This window comes from Hypanus sabinus, chromosome 7 (genome assembly GCF_030144855.1).
Source record: "Hypanus sabinus isolate sHypSab1 chromosome 7, sHypSab1.hap1, whole genome shotgun sequence".
NCBI classification, from domain to species: Eukaryota; Metazoa; Chordata; class Chondrichthyes; order Myliobatiformes; family Dasyatidae; genus Hypanus; species Hypanus sabinus.
In genome coordinates, this window is record NC_082712.1 from 124123984 (window position 1) to 124139411 (window position 15428).

General features: G+C 42.1%; 1 protein-coding gene and 1 long non-coding RNA gene across 11 annotated transcripts in view; one reads left to right on the top strand and one right to left on the bottom strand.

The window, feature by feature from the left end:
* pidd1 (p53-induced death domain protein 1) overlaps positions 1–15428 on the top strand; it is a 66815-nt gene that overhangs the window by 32631 nt on the left and 18756 nt on the right. For all 7 annotated transcript variants that reach the window (XM_059975518.1, XM_059975521.1, XM_059975522.1 and 4 more), the window contains 2 exons: positions 5795–5918; positions 12158–12276. In XM_059975518.1, the coding sequence (XP_059831501.1) occupies positions 5795–5918; positions 12158–12276 (243 nt within the window). The remainder of the gene's footprint in view (positions 1–5794; positions 5919–12157; positions 12277–15428) is intronic.
* Positions 6225–15428, bottom strand: part of LOC132397152 (uncharacterized) — a 55503-nt gene continuing 46299 nt past the window's right edge. For 2 of the 4 annotated variants that reach the window (XR_009513278.1, XR_009513277.1), the window contains exons 3-4: positions 14365–14565; positions 6225–12207 (exon numbers count right to left, since the gene is read on the bottom strand). This is a non-coding gene — a long non-coding RNA (uncharacterized LOC132397152). The remainder of the gene's footprint in view (positions 12208–14364; positions 14566–15428) is intronic. The other 2 variants (XR_009513275.1, XR_009513276.1) reach the window with 2 other exon arrangements.

Sequence of the window (15428 nt, forward strand, 5' to 3'; positions counted from 1 at the left end):
TTGATGTTTTTCTTTGAAATGGTTCCATGGTTATTCTTTGCTTCGTGGCTGTCTGTGGGAAGACGAATCTCAGGATTGTATACTGCACACATACTTTGATAATGAATGTACTTTGAATACAGTGTTGCTTCTCTGCCATCCAGATCATTCCGTACATGAGAGAGTACGAAAGGAAAGCATCAGAATCAGAATCCGGTTTATTATCACCGGCATGTGACATGAAATTTGTTAACTTAGCAGCAGCAGCTCAATGCAATACATAATATAGAAGAAATTAAAATAAATAAAGATAAAATAATAAATAATCGATTACAGTGTATGTATATGGAATAAATTAAACATTGTGCAAAAATTGGAGATAATATATATTAAAAAGTGAGGTAGTATGCAGACTGTAGTGATAGATTTACTGAGAAAATCCAAATCAGGTTTAATATCACTGGCATACGTCATAAAATCTGTTAAATATATGGCAGGAGGTCAATGAAATACATGATAGATAAATATAGAGGAAAACATTGAGTTACAATGTCTGTTAAATAGTTGAATTAAAATAAATAGTGGGAATAAAACAGAAATAAAGAAGTAGTGAGGAAGTACCATCGGCCCTCCTTAACCGCGAGGAATTGGTTCCAGGACCCCTCATGGATACCAGAATTCGCGGATGCTCAAGTCCCTTATGCAACCTCTCTATCTGGTGGACCTTAGGACCCAGCAGAATCCCAGACCTTATTTAACATGTCTCAATGCGCTGGACATTAGGACCCGGCGCCAGAGCTCTGAATGCACAGTGTTTCTGTTCACGAAAATAATCACGATCATGATTGAAAATAAAATGGAAATAATAAAGAGATTGGAAAGAGGTGAAACGCCATCAGTCATTGGAAAAGCATTAGGCTACAGTCAGTAAACGATCGGAACAATTTTAAAGGATAAAGTGAGAAAGGCTCTGTCCCGATGAAAGCTACAATTATTACTAAGCAACGCAGTGGTTTAATTATTGGGTTTTGGGGTTTTGCATTTTTGATTGTCACATCAACCCGGAACGGTGGAGAGTGCACTCGGGAGCGGTGTGTCCGGAGTCCGAGAATTTCTGTTCCTGAGCCCGGCGCTGAAACATATGTTCTTAAGTGTTTTATATGCATAGAAAGGTAAAATATATACTATATACTAAGACAAACGTTTGACTAACTGACGCTAATGTACCTGTTCCGACTTACTTAGTAAGAGAACTTCCAATTTTTTTCAATCCCGATCTACAATAACCCACACACATCCTCCCGTATACTTTAAATCATCTCTAGATTACTTATAATACCTAATACAATGTAACTGCTATGTAAAATAGTTGTTATACTGCATTGCTTAGGGAATAATGACAAGAAAAAAAAGTCTCTATATGCTCGAACAACAAGTGCTGGAAGAGCACTTCCGGGTTGAATTCGCGCATCCGGAATCCAAGGATGAGGGCCGACTGTATTCATGCCTGTTTAGAAATCATAAGGCAGAGGGGAAGAAGCTGTTCCTAAATCACTGCATGCATGCCTTCAGGCTTCTGTACCTCCTTCTTGATGGTGCCAGTGTGAAGTGGGCATGTTCTGGATGGTGGGGATCCTCAATAATGGACATCGCCTTCCTCGGGCACCACTTCTTAAAGATGTCTTGAATACCCATGATGGAGCTGACCAACTTTGCATGTTTCTGCAACTTACTTCAATCTTTTGCAGTCTCCCCTCCGTACCAGAGCACGAAACAACCAGTCAGAATGCTCTCCACAGCACATTTCTGTAAGAACTACCTCCTGGGACACCAGTGACTATCAGGAAGAGTCTGGTTGACAGCCTGGAAAGACAGCAAACCGGGGCAGGTGGATTAGCAGCCCTAACCGCAGCTCCTGTAAAGGAGTACCCAAGCAGGCTATGGATCAAAGAATGGAAAGACACCCCCAGGGAAGCCCGAGAGGAGGGGGCAGAAGAGCTTCCCAGCTGGACAGATACAAGGCTACCAACACAGTGCAATGGACAAACAAAAACTGGTGTGCAGTTCATCTGTGGCATAATTTCTAAGAACCAGAGAGGCCTGAGAATCCACTAGTCAAGGATGAGGTGTGAAGAGCAACAGAGAGCACCACAATGCCCAGGTTCCCAACCTGGGGAGACAGAGGAGGAGCAGGGTCAGGACGCACCCTGCAGTACCCAGAGCCTCCGCCTGGTGCAAGCTGTGCATCCCAACATCACATCTCATACCTTGCAGATCAGATGGCCCAAAGCCTGCCAGACAGCAGTGGCAAAGATTTGATGAGGACATAGATCTAGTGTTGGAAACAGTGGCCAAAGGTGGTGTGGAGAGGAGATTGCAGATAATAACAACAGTGATCATAACTGGCAGCAGAAAGATTTGGTACCAAGGAAGACAAGCAGGCCAAACAGCCATATGTTAAAAACAACAGAGCCACCAAAATCCACAAACATCTGGAAAGAACTCGGGACTCAAGCAACCACATAAATTGGCAAATCATCTTCGAAGCACCTTCAGTAACCTGGACAGAGAAGTTGAAATGGGGGACTGTGATGCCCTCATCGCCCCCACAGAACCAACAGAGGCTTTCGGCCTTCGAGAGCCTCTCTTCAAGGAGGTTCAGCAAGGAGTCAAGAAAGCCGGAGCTGGCTCAGCACCTGGTCCGAGTGGCACCACCTACAACATCTACAAACGCTGCCCCCGGCTTCTCTGGCGGCTGTGGAGAATCCTCAGGGTCATCTGGAAGAGAGGCAAAGTGCCCAAGCAATGGAAGTATGCAGATGGAGTGTGGATTCCAAAAGAAGAGAACTCCGAGAACATCAGCCAGTCTAGGATAATATCCTTGCCGAGTGTTGAAGGGAAGACCTTCTTCAGCGTAGTGGCAAAACGCATAACAGAATACTTCCTGAGGGACAATTACATCAACACCTCCATGCAGAAGGGTGGTGTTCCAAGGGTACCAGGCTGCTTGGAGCACACTGGAGACATCACACAGCTCCTGAGAGAGGCCAGAGAGAGTAAGGGTGACCTAGTGGTTTTGTAGTTGGATTTGTTCAATGTCTGTGGATCAATCCCCCACAAGGTTATTGAAAATGTTCTGAAGAGGCACCATGTTCCTGACGGAATCAGAGGCCTCCTTATGGACTACAACGAGTTCCACCTGAGAGTCTCAACAGGGCCAATAACATCAGACTGGTGCAGCCTGAAGATTGATATCATCATGGGTTGCACCATCTCAGTCATCCTTTTCGCCCTGGCAATGGACATGCTGGTAAAATCTGCAGAGGCAGAGTGTCGAGGCCTGAAATCAAGATCTGGGATCCGCCAAACACCAATACGAGTCTTCATGGATGATCTGACTATCACTACGGAGTCAGTGCCTGGTGCTAGGTGGAATTTTAAGGGACTGGAAAGGTTGGTGAAGTGGGCAAGGATGTCCTTTAAGCCTGCAAAATCAAGATCTGTTGTGCTGAAGAAGGGGAGAGTACAGGAGAAGTTTTGCTTCTCTACTGAGTACATTTCAATTCCTACCATCACAGAGAACCCTGTTAAAAGTCTTGGGAAGATGCAGCACTCAGAGATAAGGTGGCAATGAGAAACACCTGTGGGGAGTTTGAACAATGGTTGCAAGAGGTTGACAGGACTGGCCTTCCAGGGCGGTTTAAGGCATGGATTTACCAGCACAGTATACTACCAAGAATCCTCTAGCCACTGCTTCTCTGTGAGTTTCCAATTTCCACTGTTGCTGAAGTAGAGAGGGTAGTCAGCCGCTTCCTGCGGAGATGGCTGGGTTTACCAAGGAACAGCAGCAGCATCGCTCTATACGGGAATAACTACAAACTGAGGCTCCCCCTGAAATCCATCGAGGAGGAGTTCAAGGTTTCTTGAGCAAGAAAGCTGCTACAGTCCGGGAGTCGTCAGATCCAGAGGTTCCCGGAGCAAGAGTGGCAGTGAGAATTGGAAGAAAGTGGAGAGTAGAGGCTGCAGTGAAAGAAGGTGAGGCGCGACTGCGCCACGAAGTGCTGGTGGGGGCAGTCGCCAAGGAAAGAGTTGGACTTGGAAGCCTTGAAGTCCCCCATTTTGACAAAGTACAAGGGAAAGAGTGACGAGGACTGGTCCAGAATGAACTAAGGGCAGTTGTGGAGGAGGAGAGGACCAGGAGAGCAGTGGCAATGAAACAGCAAGGACCAAATGGGAGCAGGTGATCGAGCAAAAGATCACGTGGAACAATCTCTGGAAGGTGGATCCACACCGCATCAAGTTCGTTATCCAGGCTGTTTATGACGTCCCTCCTAGACCATCAAACCTGCACTGCTGGAGCCTTGCGGAATGACCAGCTTGCCCCCTCTGTGAGAAAACCGGTACATTAGAGCATATTCTGAGCTGCTGCCCTCGGGCTCTTGCCGATGGCTGTTATCAGTGGCGGCATGACCAGGTCCTCTGGACAACTACTGAGACAATCTGCAGCACCCTCAGCATCTGCCAGAAAACAAGTCGGTCAAGAATACCATCTTCTTTGTCAAAGAGGGGGAAAGACTGACAGAATACCAGAAAGCAACCGGGTTGCTCTTCACTGCACAGGACTGGAAGCTAAAAGCAGATCTGGGAAAACAGCTGCAGTTTCCTCCCCACATCACAGAGACTACGTCGTGGCCCAACATTGTGTTGTGGTCCAACTCATCGAAGCACGTTCTTATGCTTCAGCTTACTGTGCCATGAGGAGAACACATGGAGGAGGCCTCTGAGCAGAAAAGAGCCAAGTATGAAGATCTGAAGAATAACTGCCAAAGAAGAGTCTGGAGAACAAAGTGTTGGCCTGTGGAGGTTGGGTGTCATGGCTCTGCAGGCCATTCGCTCTGCAAAGTATACACTGCACTTGGAATCACGGGAGAGTGAAGGAGGAGAGCCATTTCCACCACCACAGATGCAGCAGAGAAAGCGTCAAGATGGCTCTGGACAAAGGGCAGATCTTTGGGTTGCTGCCAGGGCACAGCCGGGGTCTGATCAACCCCAGTCAGGTTGCCTGGGCGAGGGTGTACGATGTTGAAAGACCCAAAACACCTGACAATCCCAGGTAACATCACTGATGATGTGCCCCAGCTTAGCATCATGCAGGTGTTTCTGTAAGAACTATTAAATAGTTAAATTAAAATAAGTAGTGGGAATAAAACAGAAATAAAGAAGTAGTGAGGTAGTATTCATGTCTATTTAGAAATCAGAAGGCAGAGGGGAAGAAGCTGTTCCTAAATCACTGCATGCATGCCTTCAGGCTTCTGTACCTCCTTCTCGATGGTAACAGTGTGAAGCGGGCATGTTCTGGGTGGTGGGGATCCTCAATGATAGACACCGCCTTCCTCAGGCACCACTTCTTAAAGATGTCTTGAATACCCAAGATGGAGCTGACTAATTTTACATATTTCTGCAACTTACTTCAATCTTGTGCAGTCTCCCTTCCATACCAGACCATGATGCAACCTGTCAGAATGCCCTCCACAGCACATTTGTAGAAGTTTTCTTGTGTTTTAGTTGACAAACCAAATCTCCTCAAACTCCCAATGAAATTTGGCCTCTGTCTTGCCTTCTTTATAGCTGCATCAAGATGTTGCGTTGAGGTAAGATCCTCAGAGATCGGCAGCGATGGTGGACAAATAAAGTCCACAGGCTACGACAGGATAGATTGAGAGATCAAGACTCCGTCTTTATAGTCTGTGTCATAATAGGTGAGTCCTCTTGAAACTTTCATTGTCTTCCCTAAACATGAATTTTTATTACACAGGTTGAGTCTGTCTGCAAGAATTTAGAGAAGAGGTATTGGGGGCCTGAGCCATCTGAGATTGTGGAAATGTTTGAAGGAGAACAGTTTTTTGCTGGATTTGAAAAAGGGATTGAAATTGTTTCAGGTAAGGCCAAATCATGGAATACTGGTTAATCTATGGATGTTTAAACATGATGTTTCTTTGCTAATGGGAGTTTCCTTTAGAATTGGCAGTTGTTTTCCATTAGCAGGGACAGATTTTAGAAACATAGAAAATAGGTGCAGGAGTAGGCCATTTGGCCCTTCAAGCCTGCACCGCCATTCAGTATGATCATGGCTGATCATCCAACTCAGAACCCTGTACCTGCTTTCTCTCCATACCCCCTGATCCCTTTAGTCACAAGGGCCATATCTAACTTCCTCTTAAATATAGCCAATGAACCGGCCTCAACTGTTTCCTGTGGCAGAGAATTCCACAGATTCACCACTCTCTGTGTGAAGAAGTTTTTCCTCATCTCGGTCCTAAAAGGCTTCCCCTTTATCCTTAAACTGTGACCCCCTCGTTCTGGATTTCCCCAACATCAGAAACAATTTTCCTGCATCTAGCTTGTCCAATCCCTTTAGAATTTTATATGTTTCAATAAGATCTCCCCCCTCAATCTTCTAAATTCCAGTTTTTCCAGTTCCAATTTTCATTTTGAACTCCTATTTATTGAAATTATTCATTGTCAAATGCAAAGTAATCTTCAAGCAGAGGAAATATTTCATCATTCATTATTCATTATATTCATTCCCCTTCTAAATCAGAGGAACAGGTGGAATAATTATTGAAAACAATACATCTTCTGTTGTTTTACACCACATGCTGATCACACAGATTACATAATCACAAATAGGAGATCCCGAACTTAAAATATTTATTCCATATCTAATGCATCTTAGGACAAATCATAATTTTTAAATGTTGACAGATTTTTAAAATATAACATAAGTTACAATAGGTCAAAGTTCCTGAAATGATTTAACATTTTTCAGGTTGTGTTTACAGCACATTTCTTATTTGTTAGAGAAGAATCTTGTGCTTTAGGTCACTATAATATTGCGCAATTTTTATTTTTTTAAAAATCAAAATACTCAAGTTTGAGTTCTTAATATCGTTATATGGATTATATCAGAGTTCATAAAACCACAATAGATCTTTTTTTCTCCTTTTATAATCTGCATCATTGTAAGTTCTAATTTTGGGTTCCTTGATAATCCGCTTTATGTCTCCTACTGTGGTTTGCAGTCATCTATTACAGGACCAGAAAGGGTAATTTTGAAATCATTGTCCTGGATTTTGTATTGATTGCCAAAGGGATAATCTCATCACTGACCTTGACTCCAGTCACAAAGATTAACTGGGTTCTGTGACATGGATTTCTCCTTTTCCACTGTGACATGAAATTGCGGAGCATCTGTCACACAGAAAATATACAGTACTATTTGATCTATTTGATCCGTTGTGTTTGCATCAGATGGAATATTGTGAACTGTTTTGGGGATCAGAGAGGGTCCAGAGGAGGTTCATGAGAATGATTCTAGGAATGAAAGGGTTAACATCTGATGACTGTGGGCATTTACTCACAGGAGTTTAGAAGAATGAGGGGGGATCTCATTGAAACCTATTGAATACTGAAAGGCCTAAATGGAATGGATGTGGAGAGGATGTTTCCTGTAGCGGGGGAGTCTAGGACCAGAGGGCATTGAGGGACATTGAGAATTGAGGGACATCCATTTAGAAGAGCAATGAGGAATTTCCAGAGCCAAAGGGTGTTGAATGGCAAAGCAGACTTGATGGGCCAAAAGGCCTAATTCTGCTCCTGCATTTTATGGTCTTAGCCAGCAACACTGATGTCATGAAATTGAGTTGTCAATAGGCCTGAAAGCAAGAAGTGAAGAACATTGATTTTTATACGGTAATTACCAGAAACTTTTTATGAAAAGCTAAATTAAGATTGAGTAACACATGCATGTTTAAGGTAAAAATTGAAACTTCATAAAGAAATTTTATAAAGTACAACCCTAGAAAATGTACCGCACTGTAGGAGGCCATGTGGTCCTTCATTCTTGCATCAGATGGAAATGAACTCCCCAATCCATTTCCAGTAGGTTCCACCTGCTGGTCATGGCTCTACAAATATCAAAGTACTTTGTAAGTATGGTTGATATTTCTGTCTCTACCACCCTTTCAGACAGTACATTTCAAATGATTACCAAATTCTGTCTTTCTTATCTCCATCTAATCCCTCCACTAGTTACTTGAAATTTCTTCCCCATGGTTTTTCACCCTTACTCGAAAGGCAATTGGGCTTTTCTCTTTACCTGGGTTCCTCACAATTTTATACAAATGTATTAAGTTTTGACAATTCCAGAGAAAGAGATCCTGGCTGTCCAATCTTTCATCATTGTTTAAATTCTCCATTCCTGCCAACGTATTTGTAAATCTCCTCCACACCCCATCGGGTGCAATCAAATGGAGTTTTCAAATGCCAAATTACATCTACCCACCCCTGAAAATATTTTTTTCAGGGTTACAGCGGCTATTCTACAATTATGCAGTTGTGCATTTCAATGAAACCTCAGTCAGCAATTCATAACATTTTCAATGGTTTTATATTGAAAATGGTACAGGAAAAAAAATCAAAGTTCACACTACACTACTGATTCTGCATTGACTGCATTCGCCCAATTCGAAATAGCATGCCCTGTGGAGGAGGGTTTATCCCAACAGCAACTTCTAAAGTTCCACATTTAACTGGCTTGTGCAGATGCCTGAAATTGCTTGGTGTCAACCATTGTCAGATTCATTGTAGTTCATTTGCAAGTTTGGGCTCTGAGAATCTGACATGTGACTCTTTGTAACTTATATCGGTAGCAGAATGATTGAGGTTTCTAGACCAGCAGCAGGAGGTCTGAATCCTGTTCCACACTTGTAAGTTTGAATCCCACCATGGTAGCTGGGAAATTTAAGTTCAAGTAATTATTTAAAGCTGGTCTTGGTAGTAGCATCCACAAACCCACTGAATGATCTTGAAAGCAGTTAGGTCCTCAGGGAAGGAAGTCCCCTCTCTTTATATTCTCAGGCCTTTACATGACTCCAGATCCACCAATATGACTGACTCACAACTCACTCCTTGGTTCAGGAGCAATGATGATTGGATGTGATTGTTGGTGGTATCCAGGTCCCACAAATTAAGAAAAGAGGAAATGGGAGAATATTGAGAGGCGTGCAACAGATAGAACTGTCCACACATCCTTAAATTCAGTTACCAAAGTGGTCAAGAAAGCATATGGAATGGATTCTTGTGCTAGCCAAAGTAGTACATGGATGAGCAAATTTTTTCTACAAGAACTGTATAAGCACTGTCGTTTGGGTACAACGTACTGTTGTGGTCATCACATTACTGGAAAGGATGCAGAGGCAGATGTCAGGGTTGAACAATTTTAGCAGGGAGTAAAGATTGGATAATGTGGGTTTTGTTTATGAATAAAGGAGACTGAGAAGAGACCTAAATATGATGGAAAACAAAGTAAGTAGAAAGGACATATTCCTCTTGGGAGAGGGGTTGCTAACAAGATGGCCTTGATTTAAAGTAATTGGTAGCAGGATTAACCCAGAGGATAGTAGAAGTTGGGAGCTCACGGTCTGAAAGAGTCGTGGGGGCAGAAACTACCAGCACATTTAAGCGTCACTTGAAGACCTGCAGGGCTATAGATCGAACACTGCAAGGTAGTATTCTGCATTATTTCTTTTCATCTGCGGTGCCTGGGTGAAGAGATCTTCTGTTCTGGTGTGTGAACCAGCATCCAACATTGGTCAGGTTGCTCACAACATTTCTGGGTTTGTACTTCAGCAGGTCCTGTTAGGAAGAAAGAGTTGTGGGTACAGTGGTTCCAAGGGGTGGAAGTATATTTAAACATTGTAAAATAGTCTTGTTGGTTGTTCTATGACTGACAATTTAGCCAATTGTTTATTGCCCTCAATTAAAATTAACTGAGTACCATGACATACAAAATACTTGATGTCTGGCACATAAACCGTGAGGGTCAACTTCAGGAATTAATTTCTCAGAATATACACTTTAGCTTTGAGGCTCCTCTTATGACCATCTGACGACCCATATCATAATTATTCATGATCATGGTGTTCTTTTCTATAGTGTGACATTAAACCTTATATTGCCTAATTCAAATAACTACATAAATAATTCAGTGCTGACCATATTGTGTTACACCATTTCCATGCTGGTGTTTTTGCTGTACAGAGAATAGGATGACTAAGATACTTTAATTAGTCTGTTGATCAAAAGGAATTTTGTAGTCACGCAATCATGACTGAGGCTAGTAGTCAGGTGTGATGTAAAGGAAAATGTGTTATAACAATCATCAGTAATTGCTTGTATTAATCTTTTTGATCATTAAGTCATACTTCTCATGGGCCCTTTAAGCCAATCGGGGTTCCCAAACTTTTTTACACCATGGAGTCTTACCATTAACCAGGGTGTCTGTGGACCCCAGCTTGGGAACCCCTGAATACTAATCCTATTTACCAACACTCTGTGGTTAAGAAGGCATACGGTACATTGGCCTTCATCATTCGCAGGATTGAGTTTAGGAGCCGAGAGGTAATGTTGCAGCTTTATAGGACCCTGGTCAGACCCCACTTGGAGTACTGTGCTCAGTTCTGGTCGCCTCATTACAGGAAGGATGTGGAAGCCATAGAAAGGGTGCAGAGGAGATTTACAAGGATGCTGTCTGGATTGGGGAGCATGCCTTATGAGAATAGGTTGGGTGAACTCGGCCTTTTCTCCTTGGAGCGACGGAGGATGAGAGGTGACCTGATAAGGTGATGAGAGGCATTGATCATGTAGATAGAGGCTTTTTCCCAGGGCTGAAATGGCTAGCACGAGAGGGCATAGTTTTAAGGTGCTTGGAAGTAGGTACAGAGGAGATGTCAGCGGTAAGTTTTTTTACACAGAGAGTGATGAGTGCGTGGAATGGGCTGCCGGTGATGGTGGTGGAGGCGGAAATGATAGGGTCCTTTAAGAGACTCCTGGATAGGTAGGTGGACCTTAGAAAAATAGAGGGCTATGGATAACCCTAGGTAATGTCTAAGGTAAGTACGTGTTCAGCACAGCTTTGTGGGCTGAAGGGCCTGTATTGTGCTGTAGGCTTTCTGTGTTTCTAACACATAGTCTGAAACATTGGTGATTCAAGTGCTTGTCTAGCTCCATCATGGGCATTGGCCTCCGTAGTAAACAGGACATCTTTAAGGAGCGATGCCTCAGAAAGGTGGCGTCCGTCATTAAGGAATCCCCATCACACTGGTCGTGTCTTACCCTCTTTGCTGCCATCAGGAAGAGGTACAGAAGCCTGAAGACACTCACTCAACAATTCAGGTACAACTTCTTCCCCTCTGCCATCAGATTTCTGAATGGACATTGAACCCATTGAACCTCAGTACTTTTTTATTTATATTTTTTGCCTAATTATTTAATTTATCTATTTTATATACACATATATATTTACTATGATTCATGTTTTTTCCTATTATTATATATTGCATTGTACTGTTGCAGCAAAGCCAACAAATTTTACGACATATGCTGGTAATATTAAACTGATACTGATTCTGAAGTACTTATTAAAGGTTCTGGGAGTACTCAACTCCCTTACCCACTGAGGCCCAACATTCCAGGTTCCAGGTGAAAAAAAATTCCCCTCTAAAGGTTATTGTACTCACCTTAAGTCTATGCATGCTAGTTTTAGATGCCATTGCCAAGGAGTAAGTTTCCTACTATCTGTGGTTTCCATGCCCACATTAATCTTGTATAACTCTATCAGGCCCTCTGCTCTATGAAAAGCCAATCCAGCTTTATCAGCCTACTGATAATTCAAATGCTCTATCCAAGGCAACCTCTTGATGAATCTGCTCTGTACCTTCTGCAGTGTAATCATGGCCTTCCTATAATGTTCTAGAATTAGACACAAAGTTCTAGCTGTGGCCTAAGCAACATTTTATAATGTCACCACTCTTATTATCATGAGCATCAAATATAAATATCCTGATTGCCTTTGTCACCTCCTTATTGAGCTGTCACATTCAGTGAAGCTTGAACTCTTTTCCTCAATACTTCCTAAGGTGCTGCTATGTGTTGTGTGTGCACTGCTTTTATTAGTTCTTCTAAGGTTTTTCATTTCACACTTACCAGAATGAAGTTTCATCTGCCTTTGATTTTGCTGACTTTTACCAGCTGATACGTATCATCCTGTAATCTATGATCATCCTTGCTATGAATAACAAACCTTTCATCAGCTCATTAAGTTTCACTTTGTTTTCAGACCGGCCAGATTGTGTAGGTGGGAGAATCAGTTTCACCTTTTATTCGCATCTGAAGAACATTAAAGAGGTTTATATCTCAACTCTAGCAGACAGGAAAACACAAGATGTGAAAGGACAGGTGAGTGATGCTCCTTCCATTTTAGTGATTGCAAATGTACATTGTTAAGTATTATAACTTCAAAATATTAAATTAATTCAAAGGAAACACGGCCGTTCAAGAAATACTGGTGTAGTATACTATATAATACAACTACTGTATACAGACATCCACAGCATAGTAAATTTTAGATTCTCCCATTTAGGTGGAAAGATTTAATATCTGTGAAGGCTTTCTTACTCTTGTGGGATAATGTCTTTATTGACAAGGGTGATCACTCTTGGCAGCTGAGACCTGCGGCTGTGAAAGCAATCTTGGGTTCTGGGGCCTCCTCCCTGCTGGTTGTAGGACTGGACTCTTGAGACAGGAGGAAGTTACACTGACAGCTCTGGATACCTTTCTCTCCCTGGATCTACTTCAATCACTTCCTTTTTCTTTCTCACATTCCTTCGTCCTTTTTCTTCTTCTCATTTGTGGATCTTGATCTTGGGATGGTGCATTTAATTCACTGGACTATTATTTTATTTTCCCTTTGTGATCTGATCTTTCCTCTTGATTTCCACATACACAACATCATCTGATGTTTTTGTATCTCCATTGACTCCTCTCTTTTTGGCTTCTGGTAGATTCTGGTTCTTAATACTCACAAAAGCCGATTGCTTTCAACTTCCCTGAAGTTCCTTGAGCTTCTTTCCAGCCTAAAACTATGCCACATTTTGCAAATAACTGCCTGATAAGATATCAGAGGCTTTCTCAGATATGTTACCGACAGAAACTGGTGTATTTGGACCACTGCTTTCATCACTTCCACACTTCCTTTGTGCGGCCTGGTCCTTCCTTGGTCCAATAGGATTTCCAATCAGAGGCACAGAGGTTCGTACTAACACTTGTTTGTCACCTGTTGAACGGCAATTCGTGGTTTACGGAATGGAGACAGTTGTGGCATCATTAGTTCCTGTGCTTAACTCGCTTTCAGTTGACTTTATTTTAGGGGATATTGAATGCAATTGGTGGATGGATCTCCACTCAAGTCTCAGCCAATCACAGCCCCACAATGCTGTTCCTTCTGATTTTACCGTATACAAGCTCGATGTGGCTTGTTGGTTGTTGTATTTCACAGTTACGAATGCCATTCCCACTGTAGTTACCTTTTCTTCAGTGTAAGTCCTTAGTTGGATATCTGCAGGCTTCAGTTTGATATCTTTTGAAATGCCATTCAAACTCATTTTACAGAATGACTGAAGCAGCTGAACCAGTGTCCAATTCCATATCAATTAATTTGCCATTCACTTCCAGCATAAGTCATATTGCTTGTCTATTGCTAATTTTCACAGGTAAATCACAAGATTGCACAATCCTGTGTCATTCTCACCATTATCAGATTTTTCATCAACAGTGCGCAGATCAGTTCTCTTTTTGAAACATCATATTTTAAAAACCATTATTTTTGGGAGAGTTTCACACCAGAAAAAAAGTGCTGGGGAGAAAGACCCTCAATGAAATGAGTGAATTCCCTAGGGATCTTAAAAAATCTTGCTTTGATCTGTATAGCCCGTTAGTTTGGAGCTGTCTAAATGAATGTCTAGCCCAAAATCTTTAGAGCTACCAATTCCCTTCCTAGTCCCATCAGGATCCTGGGATGCCCTCCCATTTGTGGATACCCATCAAATGATGCTTCAAGCACTTCTTTCTGAACTATTTTTTCTTACCTCAGCTAAACACAGCTATTTTATTTGAACACAATTTCTTTCATCTTGTTTTAATCAGTATAACATTACTTCTTCTCAAAGCCCATTTTTGTGAAGCCTCAAGCTAAATAAAACATCTATTAAGTTTTTGTCTGCTTTTTTCCCTCATGAGTCACCTCTCATTTCAAAGAATTTTTATTCCTCTCATATTTTCTCATACTGCTCATATTTTAACTGATTTAGGAAAAAAATGTACTTTTTAACTCTTTGTAGGGGAGAGGAGATCATCATATTCCTTACATATATAATATCTGGAAATTGGTTTCATAACATCCAACTGTCTTTTTTTATGTGAACATAAAAGCACTTTAATTTGGGTTAAATCACATTAGCTATTAAGTTGTTTAACAATAGTGCTTACAGGAGAATGTGCAGGGTGCAATGGAGAGCCTGCAGCGGTATAACCATTCATATCTGGCAGGAGGTCGTCGGGGATTCCACTGTGTCCAATTCATTCAGAATCTCTGGTGTTTATGTGGCATGTGTCGTATACCTAGTGATGTCTCAAGTCATGTACTGCCAGTTTCTTTCTGACCAAAGTTGGAGCTTTAGGGTCTGCAGACTGCCGAAGCACATGCCAAAACACAAAGAGAATGTGTTTTTGCAAAATTAGCTACTGACATTTTCATGGGTGCCTCACATTGAAGTTACCAATGAACTCCATGATGTTTAAGGCAAGGCAGAGTCTGCAGCAAAGCCAGCGGCTGGAGGACCTTCTGCTCTTCCTCAAAGACCTTGAATCTTCATCGGTTGTTTCTCTTAAAGGTTTAGACAGACAGATGAAAACTTCCTCTGCTGGTGGTGTTCACAGTTTAGGGGACACTTTATATAGGTGACAAGCTATCACCGTGGTTAGTACAACACTTCACAGTACCGGTGGCCCGGGTTCAATTCCTGCTGCTGCCTGTAATCAGTTTGTCCAGGTTTCCTCCGGGTGCTCTGGTTTCCTCCCACAGTTACCGAAGACGTACTGGTTGGTAGGTTAATTGGTCATTGTAAATTGTCTCATGGTGAGCTTAGGATTGAATCGGAGGGGTTGCTGGACCAGCAGGGCCTATTCCATGCTGGATGTCAATAAAAAAAAACAGACATTTAACAAAAAAACAGATATTTAAAAAAAGATTTAACAGTATTTTCCATGATGAGAAGGTGCTTCTGTTGTTGGTTCCTATTGAAGCAGAGGGAATTCAGACCTGTTCACTCTCTGGCTCCAACTCCAGTCTCACGGTTATAATGAGACTGACATGTAGCAGTACATAAAATTTTAGATGGCTACTTCTTTATAAGTCTCAGGCAGTTTAGCCATTCCTAATAGTGCACACCACCAGTAGATACTGTGAAAATATTTTTATCTTCAGAGTTGTGAAAAAGATGAGGAAAGAGATCAAACTTATTTTTGGCTTTGGCTTGCACTATTCTGGTGTG